Genomic DNA, 23,545 nt, shown 5'->3' on the forward strand with positions numbered 1-23,545 from the left:
AGCAAAGGTTAATTAATTACAAAAGTACTTAACAGGGCCAATGGTCAGGTGTGCATTGATGGGTGGAGTGGAGCCAAACCTTGATTTGTTGGTGGTGTGTCTTCCGACCAGGTAATGGGCAGTGCTTTCACATGACAGCCACGACCCTTCACAATACATCTGCACCAAAGTGTAAAGTAAGGAGCAAGCTTCTTACTGACGATTGATAAAATGGACTGCTGATCCCCTCCGACCCAGATCAGCCATCCTCAACAGGGCCATACAGCACCTCTGGGGCCAGAACACATTTAAGTAAAAGCTTTGTTTTCTTTTCACCTCACATAACATAAATAATTTTTAATGTTTTTTTTTAATGCAGTCTTTAGGAGAGAATCACAGAAGAAACCAAAACTTGACGGCTTCACAGGGAAGGGGGCCCATAAATTTGAGTAATGTCCTGGAGAGGTGGCGGGGGGTGGGGGGGGGGTCATCACCGAATGGCTGGCCTAGATAATGGCAACATTCACGCATCAGGATTTTGGATCCTCACGAACAAGTTTCATGTCATCACGAACTTCCGTGGGTAGATGGAATTTCCACTCATTTCTCTTTGTCCTGCTGCTTGGGAGGAGGATTTGTCTTTCTAGCTTTCATCAAGTTTTCTATTTCCTTGAAGTGGACTCCGTTTGCTAAATATACGCATTTAAGTTTGATTTAAATATGTTTTTAAGTCTGATATTTTAGTATTGATAACTTTTTTTGTTGGTAGTATCTTTATTTGTTATGTTTTATCTTTTTTTTGTGTAAGTGGGCCTTTTTTTATATAATATTGTTCATTTTATTAACTCTTCACTCTTTCACTCTTTATCTTGGGGGGGGTTAGACTAACTTTAAGCTAGGTCATTAATGTGTACTAATTATTGGGGGGGGGTTTAGTTTATTTAGTCTGCCGATGTAGTACTGTAATTTTTATTTTCTTACGTTTAATCTTTTTACTGTAACTTTCTATTTTATTCATGTTATAAAATCTTAAATAAAGTTTAAAAAAAAAAGTTTTCTATTTCCTCCCTTTGCTTTCTTCTTAAAAAGGCAACACAGTTAGTGCAGAAGTCAGTACAATGGTTTGGCAACACTTGCCACCCAGGTTCAAATTCGGCGCTGTCCGTAAAGAGTTTCAACATTTGGCTCGTGAACGAGCTGGTGCTCCTCTTTCTAGCCACCCTTCAAAAACATACGGGGTTTGTCAGTTAATTGGTGTATTTGGGTGGGATGGGCTTGTGGGCTGGAAGGGCTTGCTACTGTACTGTATCTCTAAATGTCAAGAATGTGGGACAAGAAGAAAAAATAATTATTCTTTGACACACTTGAATCTTGATAAGCTGACATCACAAGCTCATTGATATATTGGTATTAACAGGTCATGAAAACTCTGGTTCCAATTTAATTAATAGTACACGTCTCAGCGTTTTGAATGATGAAGTGAAAATTGGCCTTGATTCTCAACATGACTATTGGGAGAATAAATGAGTTAAATTGCCACCTCGTTGCTGATACCTGAGCAATGCTCTCCCAATTTAACAATAATCATAAACTGTCCCCAGATGTTCCAGTTTATGCTACCAATGGTGGAAACGTGACTGATTCTGGGAAAATGTTAGGTGAATTGTGCATATGTACTTGGTGTACTTAGCCAGTTTTACTTCAAGAAATGCTTCTTTGCTTAGAAAATATGGACCCAATTTCTGAACTGCAGTTTCTTTTGTTCAAGACGCCTGCTCTCGACCTGATGGAATATTGATTACATTAGAAGCCCCATTTCGCCAATAAATGAATTTAAAGGTCCCATTATTGTCACATAATAACACATTTAGAATGAAATTCTTTAACTCTTGTCTACCGGAAGGCAGACAGAGAGTCATCATTTTGTCCAGCGCCCCTCACAGAAACCTGCAGCACCTGGTGTTCCTGGGCGGTCTCCCCTCCAAGTACTGACCAGGCCCAAGCTTCCGAGATCAGACAGTCTCAGGTGGATTCAGGCTATTAGGTGCTGTTTTAGACAGTTATCATCAGAAAAAAAAAACATTTTGCAATCTTGTGCTTTGAGTAAAGCATAAGTGATAAAACAAAAGGTATTACAGGCCACTGGAAAAAAAATTACAGGACCTTTCTCAAACAGGAATGTCAAGATCCCATTCAAGATCAATACTTTAGTTTATTTGGTGAAGGCTTACAATAAATGTTTTATGAATCTTTCAGATAACTGCCAGCCAAACCCTTGCCAGAATAGTGGAACCTGTGAGCAGACAGAAAATGGTTTTGAATGTCATTGTCTGACCCTATACAATGGAACCTCTTGTGAAATAGGTAACTATCAATGCTAAAATATCACTTTCCAATGGTGCTTGTTAAACATGGTTAAACAATTTACCACAATGAATTGAAATAAACAATTTTCAAATGGTTGTTCTTAGAAATGCAACATTTTTTCTTTAACTCTGTTATAGTTGGTAAAGCAATTAATCATTCACTATTAATCCTTTGTCGTGAAAGGCAAGATCGGCAGAGAGAGGAACAGGTTTTCTCCCCACAGATGCTGACTGGTCTATTAAGTATATTGGTATTTCTGTTTTTATTTCAGCTTTCAAGCATCTACACTTCCTTGCTTTTTCAAATCAGTAGAAGTGGAAGTTGGAAAAATAAGTTCATATTCTACTTTTATTGATCTCAAATTATTTTATGCATGATAAATTATTGTCTACCTTCATCCAAAGTCCTTCCAAGAAAAGCTGCTAGGGTTAGCTTTAGCAAATCATTAAAAAAATACATTGAATTGTGCTATTGCTATGAGAGTAAAACTGTCAGTGTTCATCCTTATCGCTCGGTAAAACTGTCAGAAAAATTGGATTTTCTATGTATGTGCAGTTAATTCAAGAAATTCTGATAGGACTGTCAAGGATTCCATCCCTCCAACTGGGTCCATGCTTTGTTGCCTTATCAAGAGAAATAACTTGAATAGATATGAACATCACTGTAAACTTCACTGAAAAGATTCCACATTTTTGAATGAGGACTACATTAATTTACATTGGTGGGCTAAGCCATAATTTCTCCCTGGCAAATTTTCTGAATCTAAAAAAAATATGGATTTCCATTTGTGTGGGTTATAATTCCCTCAAGTGAATATGTCACATTTAAAAAGAATCTTTATTTATGATACTTCACAATTAGCTGCATGAATATATTCCACGCTTCATTTTGCAGCTTGTAAAATGTTTTCAACAATAACTAAAAATTATGCGCTTTTCACTCCTTTGAGATTTCTTTGATGTGATTTTCTGCTCAACCAGTTTGATAATAATGCAGCTACTGGATCCTCAGAGTCATTTTGAATTGACACGAGACCACAAAAGGTATCAGCAAAAGTGAAATCCTTGTCACAGACATCACTAAAGCTTTGTGGGTAACTTCCTCCGAGTTGATGGCAAAGATCGTCATTACTGGTGCATACCTCACCCCAAAGCCCGCACCAGTATGACTTCATTTTGCAAAGCTTCCTCCCATTTTTTTTTTACATTATGGTTTCCTTTTTATGTGGTTACTTTTAGGAAGATAAAGACATCAAATTTCTTTGAACTTTACTTGAACTGTAGTGCAACTAATTGGCTAAAAATTAAGCCAAGAGTCGGCCTAAACCTGGCTTTCTTTGACCATGTCACAGCTATCCCTTGAGTCAAGGATGATGGCCTTCATTCTGTTGATCCACAGAGCAAAGACACCTGTGCATGTATTTGTTTAATCTGTACTTGATGTTGCACTCTAAGAAGCACACGATACTTCACAAATCAACCATCTAATTCCAATGGCATGGAAACCACGATGATTGGATCTGATGAATTTATTGCAGCCTTCACCCGCCTTCACAGCTGTTGAGTTCAGAGCAACTTTGTCCTCCTGTTCCACCATTGAGAACTTGGCTGGATTGTTCTTTGTCAGGGATCTCACCCTCTATCTTACCGCCATGGGTAACCTGACCTGGAGCACAGCTCCAGACAGCATCACTCTCGGGATCACAGGACCACACAAGCTGCTCCACCACGACAAGGTGACTACACGTCATAAGGCAATTGGCATGAAGATGGTTGGATCAGAGAGTTCTTTCCTCTCTTCTACGAGAGAGTTAAAATTCATCTGGAGTCTGATACACTGTACTGACAAGCTAAGAGAAGAAAAATACCAGACTCAAAAGAGATTTGCATCAATCGAATTGGATAGTCAAACTTAGTCTGGACCTCAAACTCTGGAGGCCAAAATTTTATAAATTCTATGATGTAGATTGATCTCTTGTTTGCGGAACAAAGACCAAGATTGAGACTTTGACTCAACTTGCACACAGGAGTTTTTAGCATGAAGGAACAACAGGATGTAGCACATGAGGTACCCACCAACCTCATGTAACTAACTTGTTCAATCACACATGACAACAAAGTTTTTCAAAAGGTTTGATTCCTGACTAAAAATCGGGGATCATGATAGACAATTTCAAGCAGAACACAATGATAATTTTAGATTTGCTGTATCACATAGGAAGTTGGAGAAACATTAAATTGACTTTTGTTGAATTTAGCCTGTTTAATTGCTTAATGATGCTGACACATTGTGTTAGTTCAACTGACCTAAAAATATTTTCCCACTGATTTTCGTTTGTACTCAGCATCTGATCCCCTCGTGTCGGTGTCCAACAATAGTCGGCCAGCATTGCCCTGATATCACTTTTCCATGGTTGCAATGTCCTGATGAAACTTTTCCCCTTTCACCACGATTGTTACTGACCAATAGGAAAATGTTACGGTGATTTTTATGATCAGCAGCCTAAAATCCATGGAATACACCCAAAAGCGTTCAGAAAGCAATATCTTCATTATCCAGTGTCAGTGATCCTACAATCTCCTGTAGGGCCACTGTTGAAAAAAATTATTGGGTGTAAATTTAACATAAAAGCATGGTTTGTGATACAAGGAAAGTCTGTGCTTGGATTCTAACTTGGTATTCTGCTTTTGATAGAAATCTCACTCACTTCCGCACTGGGTCGAAAATACCAGCTCCTGTCTCCAAATCGATAAAAAAAATCAAATAACTTTCATTTCTTCTCTCTTTGATTTTGCCAGAAACTTTCAGATTTTTATTATTTTTGATCCCTTTTGGTTTTGTTCAAAAAGTAGTGAAATATAGCAATATTAAATTTGGAATCTATGAAAGGACTGGACTGCATAATCACGTCATGTAAAGTACAAATGCAATTGGTTTCTGTTCAAGTAAAAGACAATGGACGACATGCTTAATTTATTCTTTTCCAGAGAATGACCCTTGTAAGAATAACCCATGCAGCCATGGAAACTGCCTCATCACAATTGTACCTCCTTATTATAAATGTAAATGCAGACATCCTTATCAGCTTCCAACATGTACCAACGGTAAGCTTTTTCTTCTGACTGGGAACTTGCCAGTATGTATAATCTTTATTTTGCTTCCTAATTTAAAGTTATTTCTCAGCATTTCTAAATGCATGTGTACTAATACAATTTTTAATCTTTCGCATCCACTTGTTTGCAAAAAAAATTGTTCAGTGGCAATTGAAGATAATCAAGAACCAACCATAACTAGAGCAAAAAAATGGGTTGGTGTTGTTTCAACATCTTAACAGTCAATGACTCGAAGCAACCAGAAGTGACACGAAACAGATTTGAGGGTAAACTGAGCTACATCTTGGAAATGTAACCTTCCTACCTCTTGATGTTTTTAATCCCAGGTCTGTTGCAGATTTGGAAAGCGTTACGGTGCGCTGCTCACTCAACTGTGCCAGTCTGATTTAAATCTGCCTCCAGCCCAATCATTTGAGGGAGAATCTCATATTCCCACTGTTGATTATTTTGAGAGTTTGAAAGGAACCAGATCCTGTTTTAAAAACTGCAAATCATGCCCACAATTTAAAAAAAGTGGAGATCATTTCTCAATTCAGCAAGAGCCGAAGGTGGGATTGGCAATGTTCATGTCATGTCTCATTTATGGTGGATGAGACACAAACTTTAACCCAATTCGACCAGAATAGTTTATTAAATAAATTACAACATTTTCTTGGTGTGTATTACAGAGGGAGCTCTGTAAGGAAAACTGAGCTGGGAATTAGAGGATTATTACTGTAAATGGCTTTTAGTAGGATAAAAGATGGAAAATAGGTCTGTCCTATTACACATGCATGGCTAGAATTGATGGATGGAGTGGAAGATTTCTCTATCAACCAATTCTCTTGTAGACTGTAGTTAGTAGATCTGTTCCTCCATACTCATCTTTGTTTTTAACACTCATAACATTTGACACCACCCCAACCATTTTTATCACGGCAGCCAGCCCATAGGCTATCTTCCTTTTCCCATGGCTTTCCCTGGCTAGAAAAGGATGGATCCCCTCCACTCCCTCACCAATGGAGGGGCGAATTGTAAGGGCAGGGCAGTGCGGCAAGGCACAGCGGTGCACATTACAAGTGCGCCCCTGTGCAGTTCAAGTAGGGTTGCCAGTCCTTCCTTAGGTTGTAGGTAATTTTTTTCCAGGGGAACACAGATCTGCATTTCTGTGTTCCAACATTCAATGTTCAAGTAGGAGTCGGACTTCCAAGCAACTGCTATTTGTATAGCCTGTTTGGCAACCCATGGTCTTTTAACTGTGACCTTCTTGCTCATCAGCCCACTGCATCCAGCCAGCAGGTGACTGGCTGGCTGGCTTGTTTTCTGCACCTGTGCATGGCATTTTAATAATCTATGTTGATTGAATTTGCTGATGCCTGCCTTGCTTTGCAAAAGTGGTCACTGTGTAGAAAGAAATGGGGAGAAGAACTCAAGCCAATTATTTGATGCCCAAGGCTGTATTCTGTAATATTCAAGTGAACCTTTAAGTGGTTGAGTGGCCCATTTGCCCACTGGATGTGGCTTTACAACACGAAGTAGGATTATGGGCTCATTCAGTCGTGAAGGAGAGACATTAGCATTTATAAATACCGAGTAAGTTAAATGCTTTGCAATTTGGCATTAAGGATGCTCTATGGTTCTTTGATTTTTAGCTAGTGCTGTTTGTGAACCAAACCCCTGCCATAACGGAGGAACATGCATGCAAACAGAGGATGGCACAGGATTCCAGTGCTTGTGCTCAGACCTATACGAGGGAGAACTTTGTGAAGTAGGTAAGGACACCATCTTCATGGATTTAAAACTGGAGTTGCAATTCAAAAATAAGGAGTTAGATATTTTATAACAGAGATACGGCAAAAATTTTGCTCTTGCAGGCTGCGGGTCATTGGGGTTCTCTTTCTCAAAATTTGAATATTTTTAAGGCAGACTTAGATCATTGTTAATAAGCAAGAGATGGGTGGGAACAGGGAGCTGAGATTACTCTCAGAACAGCCACAATTTTGTTAAATGGCAGAACAAGCTTGATGAGATGAATACACTACACCTGCTCTGAATTCATACACGAGTTCATTTGCCTATTGCAATGAGTAGTTGCAAATACCAATGAAGAAGAGAGGATGGATCTCCTTGGAGTCAGTTAATAGTTCTCTCATAACTGAGGCAGAAGGTTGTAGTTTCAAGTCCTAGTCCAAAATCCTGAGAAAAAGATGAGTGCTATATTAGTGGAGACACTGGTCCAGAACTTGGTACTGACTTTTGTCTCCCAATAATGCGGCTTCAAAAAGCTTGCAAATACTTGCAGGATTTGTTGGTACTGTTTCTATTGTGCAATTCCACTACCTTACAAGCTTTACTAGCTGGAATTCTCACGACTGGAACTTTAAGAACTGAAAATTCATCAGGCAGTCCTTAAACTCTCCAGCTGCTGGGAGTATTGTTCCACCTGCCATTGATTTTTGAGGGGAGAAAGGCTGTTCATAGGTTTACCAATGTGATTGGTGCATCACATCGCACATAGTGTAGGAGGGAGTTCTTCAGTTCGGGTAGGGGCGCATTCTGACAGAGAGCCTTCCCAACAAAGGACGTTGCCAGAGGGCTATTTCTAAGGACGAATTTGATGTCTTTGTAAACCTGTAGCAAAAACCTTTGCATCCTCCTGTGAATGAGTCCTGGTCTGATGGAAACAAAAACAAAGTCAATAACTTCCTTAATACAAGAGTCAAAAGCCTATTCCAGCAGTTCTAGGTCCTGAGGCTAATGAGCTGGAAGTCCAAGGGACTTGAATCTCATGGTACTTTTAATGACTAGGTGTTCCCTTTTGCATTCTAATGGTGATCCATAAAGAGGAGTGTTATGACCAGACAAAAGTCCATTGGAATCTAGTATTGGCTGCAGCAAAATGTTTGAAGATTCAAGGTGGGGTCAGGGTTGAGCATGAGGACCATGTGGGGTAGGCATTGAGTATGTGAGAGGTGGGCTTGTGAAGTAAAACCCTGGGTTTTAAAAAATATATGTATTTTGGTTTGGGATTTATGTGGAGAGAGGGGAGGGCAGAGCATCCAGAGAGGCTGAGGTTGGAATAAGAGAGGGGAGTCGTGAAGTTGATGTCTTGGCAATAATTGGAAAGATAAGGATTCAGAGTGAGCAGGCTCTCTGGGACAAGGTGGGCAAAAGGAGGACCTTTTTTTTAAATTTCCTTTTTTTTTCTCCCTCATCTTTTTCTTCACAGTCTTTCTGTGAATTCCTGCTTACAGGGATGGGTCCTTTTTAACATTATGCATTGTGACCCTTCAACACTTAATAGTCAAGCTCTTGAATGAACAGCCCCCATTTTATTTCGACCCAAGTGGATGGAAATCATCCATGTGAAACAACTTTCGGCATTACTCTCTGCTGACAATAGTTGTATAAGCTGGATGTGAATGAATCAGTGCTCAGAATAAGAAAATCTTGCACCAAAATGTCCATGCACCATGAAAGACTGCTAGTGGTCATTTCAAATATTTGTCCAGGTCATTTCTGTGGGTGGAAGGTGTCTCTGAGATCTACCCCCATTGATTCTCCTAGATCAGTGGTTCTCAACCTTTTCTTTCCACTCATATACCACTTTAAGTATTCCCTATGCCATCGGCGATTAGGAAGGGATTGCTTAAGGTGGTGTGTGGGTGGAAAGAAAAAGTTTGAAAAGCACTGTTTTAATCATCCCGAATTGATTCGTTATGCGTACAGTTTCATAACTCCAAAGGAAAAGGGGCAAAGACAATTTTTCTCAAGCAAAATATTTCAGTAACATTTGGGTCTAGAGCAGTGATCCTCAACCTTTCCACCCACTTTCTACCCACATCCCACCTTAAGCAATCCCTTACAAATCACAGAGCACCAATGGCATAGGGAATACTTAAAGTGGTATGTGAGTGGAAAGAAAAAGGTTGAGAACCACTGTCCTAGATGATTCTCTCCCTGACAATAACATGGGGTAGGCCCATCCTGTCTCCACTATTTCCAGGAGGCTGAAAGGTCTAATGAATAATTAACATCTCTTTGGTGAAAAACTGGTTAAGGAGCCCCTTTGATGCAGTTAGTTTATTGATTATGATCTGGCAAGGGGGCATTGCAGTGGAAGGTGGACAATGGCTTCACTAGGAGTAATAAAAAGATAATACTTGTATTGACTACATTCACTAATGAAGGTTTCAGTTAATTATTGACAGAATTTATACCACACACAAATAAAGGTACAGAAGAATCTTGCATTCTTTTCTCCCTAAAAATCAGGGCAAAAACTCAGAGCCTCCCATTTCTGTATAAAGTGGTTAATCCATGATTTGCTTCTCTAGGAATGGATGATTGCTACAGAGACTACACTAATGGTACCACATACCAAGGACACGTCAGCCAAGCCAGAAATGGAGAGCCATGTCTGTATTGGAGTTCACATTTACTTCTGTCACCAGAAATGATTATTGAGATGCAAAATAATGGAAGCAAAGATGAAGATCATAACTACTGCAGGTAAACTGACATTTGACTTATAGTGTATGGTGAGATTTAGATTAGTCAATGCATTAATTTTCACTGAATTGAAATTTCTAATCAGCTTTATCTACATCCCATGTAGACATTTCAGAACACTTATTCATCAAACATTACAGACTTAAGTACAGAAGGGAATTGCAAGCCTTCCAAGTGGTCTCTATGCCTCAATACCCCACAAACGCGACCTTATCTAACATTGTAGAACATGGCCTGGCCTTCAATAGCCCCCACCTTCTCCAAGGTGATCCAAGCAGCAGGTTGAGTTCTTGATTCAAATCCATAGCCTTGCCTTGTCTTTTCTTGGTGTCTTTGTCCTTTCTGCTGATCCCACCTCATGTCCAACCTTCGTCCAACTTGTTTTTCCCCATACCTTCCACTGCAGGAGAGCTGGTCACTTAGCCACCATTGTGGAGGATTAGTGTCAATTCTCGATCCAGGTTCTGGGTTAAGATCTGAATCAACAGTTTACTCTCCTGAGGAATGAAGGACTCATATAACTTTTCTTTAGTCAATTCCCTTAAACAGGCCTGTGGGAAGTCCATCAAGGATCTCCCTGAACGTACAAAGAATATATTCTCCAATGCTACCAGACATTAACCAATCTCCAAACAATCATCTCCTAGGCAACAAGCATCATCCCATCAGTATTAAGCTAAGCAATGTCCATCTATATGATGCACCATATTGGGGACCAATCACACCGATGTGACCCCCCCCCCACCCCACCCTGCTCTCAGGTATTTTTAGAGTTTTGATTTCCCTAATTCCTGTAAATCACATGACTATAGGGAAACCAGACTGCTGGAAGTTAACAGCCAGGATCAGCAACACACATTCCAGAGCCTCTCGCTGTCCTTGGTCAGGGCTACTGGAATTTCAGCTTGGCTAGTCATTGCCAGTCAACTGCCCCAGTGTAACCATTAACCAAGTTCGTTTTTGTCTTAATATCTTTGGTTACTTAATGCGTAAATGGATTTGATGTATTAAACCGTGCATCTTGGCGCCTCACAGTTTGGCGGGCAGCAACCTCCTTTGAAGAAGACCGCAGAGCCCACCTCACTGACAAAAGGCAAAGGAGGAAAAACCCAACACCCAACCCCAACCAACCAATTTTCCCCTGCAACCGCTGCAATCGTGTCTGCCTGTCCCGCATCGGACTTGTCAGCCACAAACAAGCCTGCAGCTGACGTGGACTTTTTACCCCCTCCATAAATCTTCGTCCGCGAAGCCAAGCCAAAGAAAGAGATTAAACAATACCAATCTAAACTAGAAAGCCCCTTCTACTCCGTGCTCAACCCTTGGGTACCTTGCTGTTTTAAAAATGCCATTCTTCTTAATTGTAACTGCGGCCTCTCCAACATCTCCAACTTTCCTCTTGCCATGCTGTTTGGTTCGGACTTGCCCTTTTGTCTTCTAAATGCGCTGTGTTTTGAATTGACCTCATGCACCTGTGGAGAACTAATGAAGATTGATAAATTGACCATAACCATATAACCATTTACGGAGCGGAAACATGTTGGCCTTTCGAGTCCGCAGCGGTTCACTGATTTTGTGCGCCCTCTTCAGGCATTGGTGATTTTAAGTGTCATGTTGAATTATTAATTTCAGACAATTATTCATATTTATGATGCAGGTAACTGTTGAAAGTGGAACATAAAATAGCATATATGATCATTGAGAACCTATCTTTCTGGTGTTGCAATACAGCAAATCATTGGTTTTTGACAACCTTATTCACCAGTGAATACTGTTAGACGTCTTTCTGCCTTCATTTGCTTGTCCATGATTCCTTCACCTATTCTTTATTAAAATGACTGGGTGGGAAATAGGATCAATCAGCTACAGAAGATGAAAAAAGAATGATTAGTGTGGTAAGCACCTTTTTACTTCCCTGAAAGATTAGTCCTCCCTGTCAATTTATTGCTCCCAAGGAATAATGTGGCTCATTTCATGTGGCGTGCTTTTATCGCTCCTTGTTGGTTGTTAGAATGTCAGTGGTCCTACAGGGCAAAAGAATTTAGGATGCAGTACAATAAGCTTATTTTCATAATGAATGTAACAGGTTTGTATCTCCTGGCACATTACCAGATGCCCCTCGTGCATCTACTTCAGAAAAAAATAATTTTATTGAAAAGTGGGCCAGTTTATCCAATTTAAAAACACTCTTAACCCTTTGGACTCCACGCCCCCGTTATCAGGGACTACCAGCAAGCATATATACTCTGTTTTCTGGGACCTTTTATACCCAACCACTAGCTGGTGTTCGTACGGTAGTTTATCCATGGACCCAATCCGGAGTATATGCTATGAAAGAATAAAAAATGGCTGGAGTCCAAAGCATTAAGATAATAATTAATCAAAGATTCACATTTATGTTCAATTATTTTTATGCCAATGTAGTTAGTTAGACTTGACTTTCAGACATGATACAGCTCTGAGATTTGACTGAATTCCTTCTATACAGAAGACGCGGAACGACATTGATTATGTACCAAGGAATCCAAAAACATTGCCAATTGAAGCATTTAAGTTAAACACAGCAGTTCAGTGGGTATGTTGGTCTACTCCTTTAGCCGGAAGAAGAGAGCACCAGGTACAGGATGCTCTAAATTGATAGCTGAGCACTTGAGATTTTGTTGGAAGGAGTAACAAAATCTTACTCATTTTCTAGCTTTGAACTTTGAGCAGGGAGCCTTGGCCTGATTCTCTTCACTACAGCAGATGCTCCATGCTGTTGTGTTTAATTTCACTTTCAATAACCCTTTTCTGAATAACGAGGATACCTAGATCGTGAGCTCTTTATTCCTCATTGCAGTTTTTTTTCTTTTCTGACAGAATAGTTAATTTCACAAAGTTCACAAAATATTCTATTTGCCACATCTTTGTCCATTCACTGAACCAATCTAAATCCCAAGGGAGCTTGGTATGTCATTTTTGTAGCTTGTGATCAATTTTTTTATGTCACAAAAGGTAAAACGTTCAAAGTTCATTTATTGTCATGCATGCAAATCTACAAATATTCTTCACTCTAAAGGCACTTCAATCAAGAAGAGAAAGAGAAGAAAAAGAGTGCCCTTCAGAGACATCGAATGTCCATAAATCCTACCACCTTCTCTGATGCTGCCACATCGCATCTGTTCCAGTGGCGACTGGCATCCAGGTCACTATCCTTGGCTTCCGGTTGTAAACTCCTGATACGATTAGAAAGCTGTCAACATCTGAGGCCCCTCAGGAGCCCTATACACCATCGCCGCTCTCGTGAATCTGATCTGGTACCTGCCTCCCACAAGCCTGCCTCCAGCAGCCTGCATGGATCCTTCAGCCACTGAGCCCCTCGGTGGTCCGCTGCTATGGCTTTCTGCTCTGAAGAGTCCTTTCCCAGGTTTCTCCTTTGCAGTTGAGGGCATGGGGGGGTGGGGTGGTGGGTTGGCCTTCCACTCTGATGCCCTGTTAATCCCACAACCGTGAGCTGGGCTGCCAAGAGAGGGTGCTGTCATCTTAGGCGTGGACTTCCATGGATCCCCCAATGTACAGAAAAAATTCAAAGGAAGATAAAAAAAATGATGTGACGCTCTGAGCCCAGCTGCAGCACAGGGACTCACATAAGACCAGCTACATGGAGGAAACACACACTACTCTAACCGAAGTTACAACGTCACATTTAACTCACTGGCACCAAGAGGTAACAGAGGGTAAACTTGCAGTATGGATTTTAATTGAAATTGCTGTCATATTAATTTTGTGCATGTTTTGTATCTTGTAAATTTTCTCAACGACCTTCCATTATCTGCCATGACAGAGGTGGCGAGTTGAATGCACAAGAAGAAGAATTGCTAACCTGTGGCCTATTGGTGGTCTAAAAGCTTGAAGCTCGGTAGGACGGGCAAGTCCTGGATGGGGGTCCACATGCCATGACCGGAAGTGCATTTCAAATGAAGTTTTCTGACGTGCGACTGGTTTAAAGGGCCCATGTCCTCAGCAGGCATTTGCGGTGCTCTCAATTCCACGGTATCTCCAGGATTGACAATGGAAACAGTTAAATTGGACGACTACAACAATTGTAAACAAGCAAATCATAGACCACAGCTAAAATAGTGAAGGGATATTGAGAAAAGAACATTCAAACGTTCTTTCAAAGCCAAGCTCAAGAGACCCACTTGAAACGAGAATGAAGTTGAAACAATGAGGTCAAAGGTTTGAAGCACTTTAGACAATGAGATAATGGCTCCATTTCACTTCATTTCATGATCTTCAACAGGGAAGTCATGCTGGGGTCGTGTCCAATACACAAACATGCTGGCAAAACTCAGCAGGCCACACAGCATCCATAGAGAAGTAAACAGCGACCGTTTATTTGGACCCGGGCCCCTCGCCAGATTTAATGATCTACCCTGATAACCCACCGTTCAAACTGGGCAGCACATTTCCAATGTTACAATCTGCCAAGAGTCCTTCATTGGTGAAAATATGCTTTGTGATGTCCTAAAACAGATGTGAAGGGCACTTTATAACTGCAGCTACCAGAAAATGGGCTCTGCTGCCTGGGCCTGTCAGAAGCATAAGCAGAAAATGGGATTGGCAAAACATCAACAGAGATTTTGAATCTGTTCTGCCTGACTGGTAGTCATTAATCTGGTGGAACCGATTGGAAAATCCAGATTTATCTGCAGAGTTTAACAGGCATGAGATGAAATTGCAGAGCATGTGAATAGTTGCCTATAGATTCTGCAGAGGCTTTTGTTTAGGGTGTGGCGGAAAACTTCAGTGTAGTATTCATTTCACATCTGCAATCACCCTCAAGGCGGAGGGTTAGTGGTCTCGTGTGGAATTGAAGACAGATGTATGGATGTGAAGCTCCCTTCCCTGACTGACATTAGTAAACCAATTGGGATTTTAGGCAAAATCTGCCTTCATGGCTTTTTGCTAGTTTAAGCCTAATGTTCCAACTAATATCCTCACCGCTGATTTACAAGTCTCAGAATAACCAAGCTTTGCTTTTGCAAGAATCCTGCTTTTATTTAACAGCTGTGTGAGCTTGCCCAGCCATCTTCAAAGATTTGAATAGGTGAATCAGAGGTTTCTCTGTTCCTGCACCCACTTGAAAATGGGGGCTTTAATCCTATATGGCCTCTGGTTCTTCCAAAATGTTTTCTCTCTTCAGTAAGCTACCCTTCACCTGTAGATAAAACCATTGACATCAAACAAACTGACAATGCAACCATCAGCAATGCTTTTGCCTTGAGAACTCGCAGGATGTGGAACAAAGGGAATTTCCCTGAGAAAGCTAGAAATATGGCCATTAAGGAACAGTTTAGCTCCTTTGTTTGGGTACTGTTTTGCACTAATAGTGTGCAATGTGGCCTACTGGGAAACACCCAGCAGACAAGAATATACAAATGAAAGAAAATTGACGGAGTTATTTAAAGTTGAAAAACTATCACCTTCTCCAACTTCAGGTAATTTCCTCTTTCCTTCTGTTTATAACAGGTCTGGCATTTTTACCCCATATGACTTTTTTCCCTTTCTCTTCAATTTTGTATATTCTGAGGCTGGGCACATCCTAGTAAGGCCAGACTGTACCACATTAGCAACACATTACACAGGCAAAGAGGTTTAACTGGCTCCTAATGGATGTCATTCCACCCTATCAGAGTAATTTCTTGGTTCTACCAATTGTTATACCCATGCTTAAATGGATCTCACGCTAGGAAAGGTTATTGGCCTTACCTCATTTTTACTTTGTTATTTTTCTCAAAAGCATGCGCCATGTTTTTGTACTTTGCTCAATACCATGCACTACTTACCAGACTGTAGCACTACACCCTTCCCTGTTGTCTATTTATTTATTTATTTGTTCCTATTGGAGTACCTGCTGTATGAGTTGACTTGCTTGGATAGCAGGCAAATTAAAGCTTTTTATTGCAGATAAGAAACAATTACAAACAATCCTCCACCTTATCTGCTACCTAAACAAATTTGTTTCTCACTTTCTCAGTTCAAGAGAAAAGTTTCTTTCCACACATGGTGCTGATCTACTGGCATTTTCCAGCAGTTTCTGTTTTTATTTCAGATTTCTAGCATTTGCCGTGTTCTTCATTTTCATTCACAATGTTAATGCTGAAATTAAATTCAGTAAAGCTAGTTTTAATTTACCACTGTTTTATTATCAGAGTACGTACGCGACATCACGTACAACCCGAATTCTTTTTCCTGCACTGAGGAGGAATTACCACTTTCTGGTAATGCTGTACGCATTGCGTGCACATAAACAAATAAAGAGCTGTAAACCAATAACAATTGTAAATAAACTGCAATACACGAAGAATTTTTAAAAAGTCAATAAAGTGCACAAGAGTCCTTAAATGAGTCCCTGACTGAGTTTGTTGTTGAGGAGTCCGATTGTGGAGGGGTAGCAGCTGTTCCTGAATCTTGTGGTACCTAGACCTCTTTCCTGATGACAGAGCATGTGCTGGGTTGTGTGGATCCTTGGTGATCGCTGCTGCTCTCCAACAGCAGCATTCCCTGCAACTGCAATGCTTGACAAAAGTGGAAGTTTATAACTGTCAATAAAAAAGCAAAGTAATCGTGCACTTAAGTCATTGTGTTTAAAATGCCACTACAGAGATGTTGACACTTTCTCTAAGTTCTATGTTTTTTTTAATTGTTATTCAGGAACTTTGAAATTGCAGGGCAGCCCTGGTGCTTTATTCACGATACAGCTGGAAATGTAATCTCCGAGGATTGTGCAGTTCGCAGTTGTTCACGTGGTATGCTTTTCCCATACACTTTTTTGTATCGCATCGCAAAGCTCACCAAGGCACAGGGTGCTCCTGTAGATGCAAAGCACTTCAGAATGTGTGATTTTTTTTTTCTTAAGATTCTTATTAATATTATTATTAAGAGAATGCAACATCATTTGCTGAATATTCAGATTTTGTATGAAAAGGTAAAAATAAACTTTCATCTGACTGCATCCCGTATGGTCCTAAACTATGGCCAGCAGTTTGCTACCAGCTAGTAACCACCCACCCCCCCCCCCCCAACCCACTCCTGCCCTGCACTATTACAGGAAGGGTGTGGAGACTTTGGAAAGGGTACTGAATTACTCCTGGTGAATTAGATGGGAGAGATTAGACAAATTTGGGTTGTCTTATCTGGAGTATCAGAAACAGAGGGAGACCTGGTAGGTTTATAAGATGGAGTGGACGGTCAGAACCCCTATTTAATGGTAAAGATGTAACATACTGGAGGAGGTGGGCTTTAAGGTAAGAAGGATATGCAGGGTGAGTATTTTATAGAGAGTATGTTCTGTCCCTGCTGCCAGCAGTAATAGAAGTAGATAATAATAGTATCATTTAAATATATTCCATATACAGGGTATAGGGTGATGTGTATCATAGGCAAATTACAGAGATTAACCTGAGCATCATGTTCAGTGGAGAAATTGAGGCTGAAGGGTCTGTCCCTGTGTTGTACTATTGTTGGTGACCTAATGTCTTCATTGAGGGGAAGGTTATTGTACTCTTCACTGAGCAGTCTTCCATTTGACTAAGGATTATTGGTTCTATTTTATTGCTGGGTAAAATATACCGTATCGTGTGTTCCCCACACCCCCCCCCCCCCCAAACCACCACTTTATGCTCTACAGGGCAACTTCTCTGGTCACGTGCTAATTTATTACTGTGTATGCTTGGCACCCTGTACTTGCCTCTCTAGAGATTGAACCTACAGATGATGTAAGCCTCTGAGCGTTACTCTCTTTTTTTGACGGCAGGGGAGGGAGGTGGGGGATGGTGCCACACTCATCGATCTACCTTATTGCAATGAGAGGTCTCTAAAGTTCAATTCCGTCAACTTGAATGAAGCCGGAAAATTCATTTCGTGATTTGCCAAGCTGTAGCATTTTGCATGACTCATTTCCACCCTACCTGCTGACGTGATGCAAGTACAACCTATGCTTTTTCTGTCTTGGTATTTTTTCATGCTTGAAAATGTATATAAGTGAAGGATTTATTGCAATAGCAATGTCGGCCAGGACACTTAAATCTCTTTTGAAACACTGTTAGAGTGTTCCACTTGCACCTTATGATCCCAGGATTTTCTAGCAGGAACCTCCAACTGCCAATTTACTGTTCATTTTCTCTTGCTTTCCATAACATTTCAGTGGGTTTCCTTCTTATTTCTGACTGAACTACTGACAACATATAAATGTATCAGACTGATTCATTGCATTTGGTTACACAATAGGAAGTGCTTAATTCCATTAGATTCACTCATCTGATTCATTACCTTACAGCAAACAGCTTTATAATATTTTTTCTCCTTTTCAGAGCTGTACCCAATGATACAGCTGGTTCATTTGAGAACAAGCTAAGGCCTTTGTACACATGAGAGGAAAATACACTAAGCAGATTTCTTTCCTTTACCACACTCTAATTGCCACATTTTAATGATCCTAATTTATATAAAGTTCCTCATCTAGAGGAAATTGAAACATCTATTAAGTTGAATCTTGAAATATAAATCAAAATGAAAAATATGTCAATGCTAAAACAGTGAACAGTCAAATATATATTTCTTTACATTATGACCTATATTTAATTGTGATATTGGTATCTTTATTTCTGATCACCTCTAGATGGGTTTTCATGTACAAATCTGTCTGGACTTTTATAATCTGTTCCAGGTTCTGAAACGGAGACTTCTGATGAAGAAATTAGCATTAGTAGCTACAATGCCCCGGAGATGAAGCCTCAGTTTGTCCTTCAAATGTTTCATGGTGCAGACACGGATATTTATGCAAACCCTTGGCAGGTATCCATCCGGTTGAGGAGACACATCTGTGGAGGATCTTTAATCCACTTATGTTGGGTTCTAACCGCAGCGCACTGTATTTATGAGGGGTATGTGCTTTATTTATTGGAAAATTTGCAAACTATCCAAGACAATAGTTCGCTCTTTCCAAATATAGTATACAAAGTGTAGCCAGAGGTCTCTCTGACAAAAACTGCAAAAGCATGTCAGTGATAAAGAGTGAATGTATTATTTTTCATAACAAGTGTTAAATTTTATTGAGGCCAGAGGACTTTTTCTCTTAAGTTTCGTTGTGCATGTAGGTGTTTGGAACCTGCTTCTATTTGGCTTTGATTAACTGGCAATAGCAAAGCTGTGATACTCCAGTGGCACAATTCATTGGTGAGAGGGGCCCAAGTGTCATGAGGTTATCAAACGTGCTGAGCAGCTCTTCGCTAATGGGAACGTGTGGTGGAGAATGCGTGATTTTAAATGAACTTACTTTCAGCATTTTGTGGTTTCTGCTGGCTCTCAGCACCAGGGGATGTGGCCTCTACATTAACCTCAGGAGCTGTGCCCACAGAGCCTTTAGGGTTCTCTCGATCATTGCAGGGGGGTTTCTCGGGTGTTCTGGTTCCTCACAGCATCAAAGATATGCTGGGAGGTGAGTCGGCCATAGTCAATCACCACTTAGTGAAGGCTTCTGGCAAGATGAATCAAAATGGTGCTGAAGATATGAACATGCAGGGAAACAGGGGACCAGAGCAAGGGAGAATGAGACTAATGGGATTGCTCTTCAGGGAGCTGACATGGACCTGATGGGGCATATGGCCTCCTCTGCATCACTGGGAGAAGTAAATGTGGAAGGTACTTATGACCAGAAGTTAGAATCAGAAATATGACAGTCATCTAATTTTTAAAAAATTTCAAATGAATTATTAGTAAATAGATGTACAATTTAGTTTTGAAGGGTCAGAGAAGTACAAAATGACTTTTAAAGGCTAAGAACACTATGAAAAATTAAGGGTTAAAGGGGCTCACTTGGAAATTCTTACGAGGGTGAAGTAGGATAGTACATACATTCATGGGCCAATAACGTTGAGGCCTGGACTAGTGATTTGGAGACCACTGTCCAACTGGTCTGAGGCTTTGCCTGAGTTTGAAGAGGAAGTAACATGCTTAAGTAAGTGGTGGTGGTAATGTAGGAAGAGTAGACATTTCCTCATCTTCTAGACAGCTAATCATCCATCTTAACGGGGAGTTGGTTGATAGCCAAGTACTTTTATGACATAATTTGGAATATTTTGAAAGAACTGGCCGCAAACAGAGCTGTATAGCCCAGGGGCGTATCAATGCAAAATAACACCTATGGCAAGGATGGGAAAATGGCGACAAGGAGTTCTCACAAGTGTTGTATTTGGCGTTGAATAAATGAGAGCAAAAACTAGGATGAAGAAGGAGAACGACAGTACCGAACATAGAAGAAACAGGTGTGTGTTCCTTGTATGTCCAGGGTGGCAGTGCTTGGGGTGCCCCCTTCAAGTGGCACCCTAGACACATGCCATACCTACCCTATCCTAGATACGCCCCTGGTATAGCCTTCACTTTGGTGGGTAAAATATCATGGAGAGTGTAGGCAGCTATTTCAGGCATTCCTAAACATGATGTGGTGCCATTAAAGTGACATAGCACCACTCCATGAGGGCTATATAGCAAAAACACCATGCAACAGGCAGAGCTAAGTGATCTCATCTGACTAATCAGATCAAAAGTCTGTAGTTCCCCCACAGGTAAAGAACAATTAAAAATCTCAGAGGAGGAGATGACTTCAAAGAGTATCCCATCCTCAATGATAGCAGAATCCAATGTGTGAATGAAGCATTTGCAAACATGTTCAACAGAATAGATGGCCCATCTCAGATTCCTGCTGCATCAAGGGTCTAACCCTTTTGATTCAAAGACGCATCCAAAGATGATGGGAGTAGACATGTCAGCTAGATATGTTTTCTCTCTTACCAATTGTTTTCAGCAAAGCTATAACACAGGATTCCTTAGAAAATCAGAAGACTGATAAATCGCCGGGACCTGATGAGATATATTGGAGCTTACTAAAGGAAGTGAGGGGTGAGATTGCTGGGGTTTTTGCAATGATATTTCTGTTCTCTCTAGCCACAGGGGAGGTGCAGGAGGATTGGAGAATGACAAATGTTACGCTTGTGTAAAAAAGGTCATCAGAACCTTGGAATTATCAACCAGTGTCAGTGGTTGGCAAACTCTTGGAGAGGAATCTTAGGGACAGAATTTATGAGCATTTTGTCGAGCTAAGGGATGTAGGAGCATGGATACACAGTACTTTGAAAGTGGCGTCACAGGTGGATACAGTGGTCAAAAGGCTGTCAGAACATTAGCCTTCATTAGTCATAGAATTGAGTATAGAAGTTGGGAGGTCATGTATAAGATGTTGAGAAGGCTACAGAGAAGTTTTATGAGGACATCGCCAGGACTCAGGGGTCTAAGCTATAGGGAGAGTTTGAGTAGATGAGGACTTTATACCTTAGAAAACAGGAAGATTAGAGGTGATAAGAGAGATATACAAATTCTACTGTTCGTTTGATTTTCATTCACCAGATTTGAGTCATTAGCCCACTGATCTAACTTCTAGCTGATAATAGACAATAGACAATAGGAGCTGGAGTAGGCCATTTGGCCCGTCGGGCCAGCACCGCCATTTTAGATCATGGCTGATCATTACCATCAGTACCCCTTTCCAGCCTTATCCCCATAACCCTTAACTCTGTTACCCACAAGAGTCTTATCTAACTCTCTTTTGAACATAGTCAGTGAATCCGCCTCTACCACCCTCTGTGGCAGAGCATTCCACAGATTCACACTTCTCTGGGTAAAAAAATGCTTTCTCATCTCCGTCCTAAAGGGCCTACCCTGTATTCTTAAACTATGCCCTCTAGTCCTCGTCTCCCCCATCATTGGGAACAAGTAATCAGACTTCACCTTGTCTATCCCCCTGATGATTTTATATACCTCAATCATTTCCCCCCTCATCCTTCTAAACTCCAATGGATACAAGTCCAGTTTTTCTAGCCTTGCTGCATATGACAACCGTGCCATCCCTGGAACTAACCTTGTAAATCTGCGCTGCACACCCTCTATAGCTAGTATGTCCTTCCTCAAGTTTGGAGACCAGAACTGGACGCAATACTCCAGGTGGGGTCTCACCAGGGCCCTGTATGCCTTCGTGAATCCGAGTTGCTAATGGCACAGCAGGGTATTATGTGCCATGGACAATTCATTTAGTCAGGTCAGGTTCACACACCTCAATCTTTGGGATTATCAGGATGATGACCTCAAATAGTAGAAGATGAACATCTGGATTTTCTGCAGTTTATGAGGCTCTTTTTTTTTTTGTTGGTGATGCCTCTAATAAGAATTGACAGATTAGCAAATTGCTTTTCTTTTGTTGTGAGCTGTTGCATTTCATTACATTTTTCCCCACTTTTACATTATAAAAACATGCTTTTCTCAACTTTTATTCTTCATTCACAGAGGATATAGTCCGATCATTCACTTCATTGCAAATCCAGTCAATTAAGCCACAAAGTCAACGAATGCAATCCCAGGAAAAATGATAGAAAGAAAAATGAAATTGACCATGTTAAACTGAATGCGTCCATAGAATTATTTGGCCGTATAATAATTCCAGAATTAATTATCTATTTTTTTAAAAGTGTTCCAGAATCAGAGTTTAAAGTCTACGTTGGTAAAACCTATATCCGTAGGAGAGGGGGAGTAATTTTTGATGTTGAACGGATCATTATCCATGAATCTTTTCAAGAAAATACTGATGCATTATACAATGACATCGGTAAGTATCTGTGAAATTCATCAGTAAAATTAGCTTTCATTTCAGTCTGAATTAGAAGTAACATTTCACTTTACAGTATTTCTGACACTGACTGAATTACTTTCTTCTTCCAGCTTTACTTAAACTCAGTGGTGGCTGTGCTGAAGAAAGCAGTAGAGTTAAAATCATAAGACTGGCAGAAGATTATTTTCCTCCTGGGACTGAATGTAGAATATCTGGATGGGGAAGGACGCATTTAGGTATTTCATTGTTGACATGATTATCACTCCAATTCCAGTATTCCTGGATAGAATAGAGGAAAGAAACAGAGAGAGGGATGAGACAACGAAAGAGTTCAAAGATATAATACAGAAAGATTAATCTATTCCCATTGAGTTGAAAGAAGAAAACCTCCCTTCAGACATTCTTGCTGGACATACTATGTCAAGTTTAACTTTAAAATGTCACATATTAAAAGCAAACAATATGATTTCTATGCCTTACTTTTAGCTAAAAATGCACAATCTCCCTCTAATTTGCATTTTGATTTTTTAAAAAAACTAATTGTTTTACTCTCCTCTGTCACTCTTGCTGGGCCAAGTATCAATTATCAACCCAGGTTCTAAAACTTGAAAATTCCTATCCACAGCTCTCTGGAAATATTTCCACCAAAAGAACTGCAGTGCCTAAGAAGGTAGCTCACCATAACTTTTTTGTCTGGTAATTGGAGATTTGCAATAAATGCTTGACTTACCAGCACTCTCCATAATCCTAAAAAATTGAATTTTCAAAGAGAATCAATGTAAGTTTCATTCTTGGAAGTTTGGTGCATTGGTATAGAAGGTTATGGACCAGATAAAGAGTAGAGCAGAGAAAGAGTTGAGCAGAGAAATGGCTGATAGAATTCAATGCAGATAAG

General features: G+C 40.4%; 1 protein-coding gene across 2 annotated transcripts in view; it reads left to right on the forward strand.

Annotated features, from left to right (window-relative positions):
• The window catches only part of LOC138744189 (hyaluronan-binding protein 2-like), a 39,901-nt gene that overhangs the window by 11,994 nt on the left and 4,362 nt on the right, over positions 1-23,545 (forward strand). The window contains exons 3-11 of one of the 2 annotated variants that reach the window (XM_069899954.1): positions 2,236-2,343; positions 5,334-5,450; positions 7,091-7,210; positions 9,776-9,950; positions 13,009-13,134; positions 16,647-16,741; positions 18,661-18,877; positions 22,511-22,647; positions 22,761-22,886. In XM_069899954.1, coding sequence (XP_069756055.1) covers positions 2,236-2,343; positions 5,334-5,450; positions 7,091-7,210; positions 9,776-9,950; positions 13,009-13,134; positions 16,647-16,741; positions 18,661-18,877; positions 22,511-22,647; positions 22,761-22,886 — 1,221 coding nt within the window. The remainder of the gene's footprint in view (positions 1-2,235; positions 2,344-5,333; positions 5,451-7,090; positions 7,211-9,775; positions 9,951-13,008; positions 13,135-16,646; positions 16,742-18,660; positions 18,878-22,510; positions 22,648-22,760; positions 22,887-23,545) is intronic. The other variant, XM_069899955.1, reaches the window with a different exon arrangement.

This window comes from Narcine bancroftii, chromosome 10 (genome assembly GCF_036971445.1).
Source record: "Narcine bancroftii isolate sNarBan1 chromosome 10, sNarBan1.hap1, whole genome shotgun sequence".
NCBI classification, from domain to species: domain Eukaryota; kingdom Metazoa; phylum Chordata; class Chondrichthyes; order Torpediniformes; family Narcinidae; genus Narcine; species Narcine bancroftii.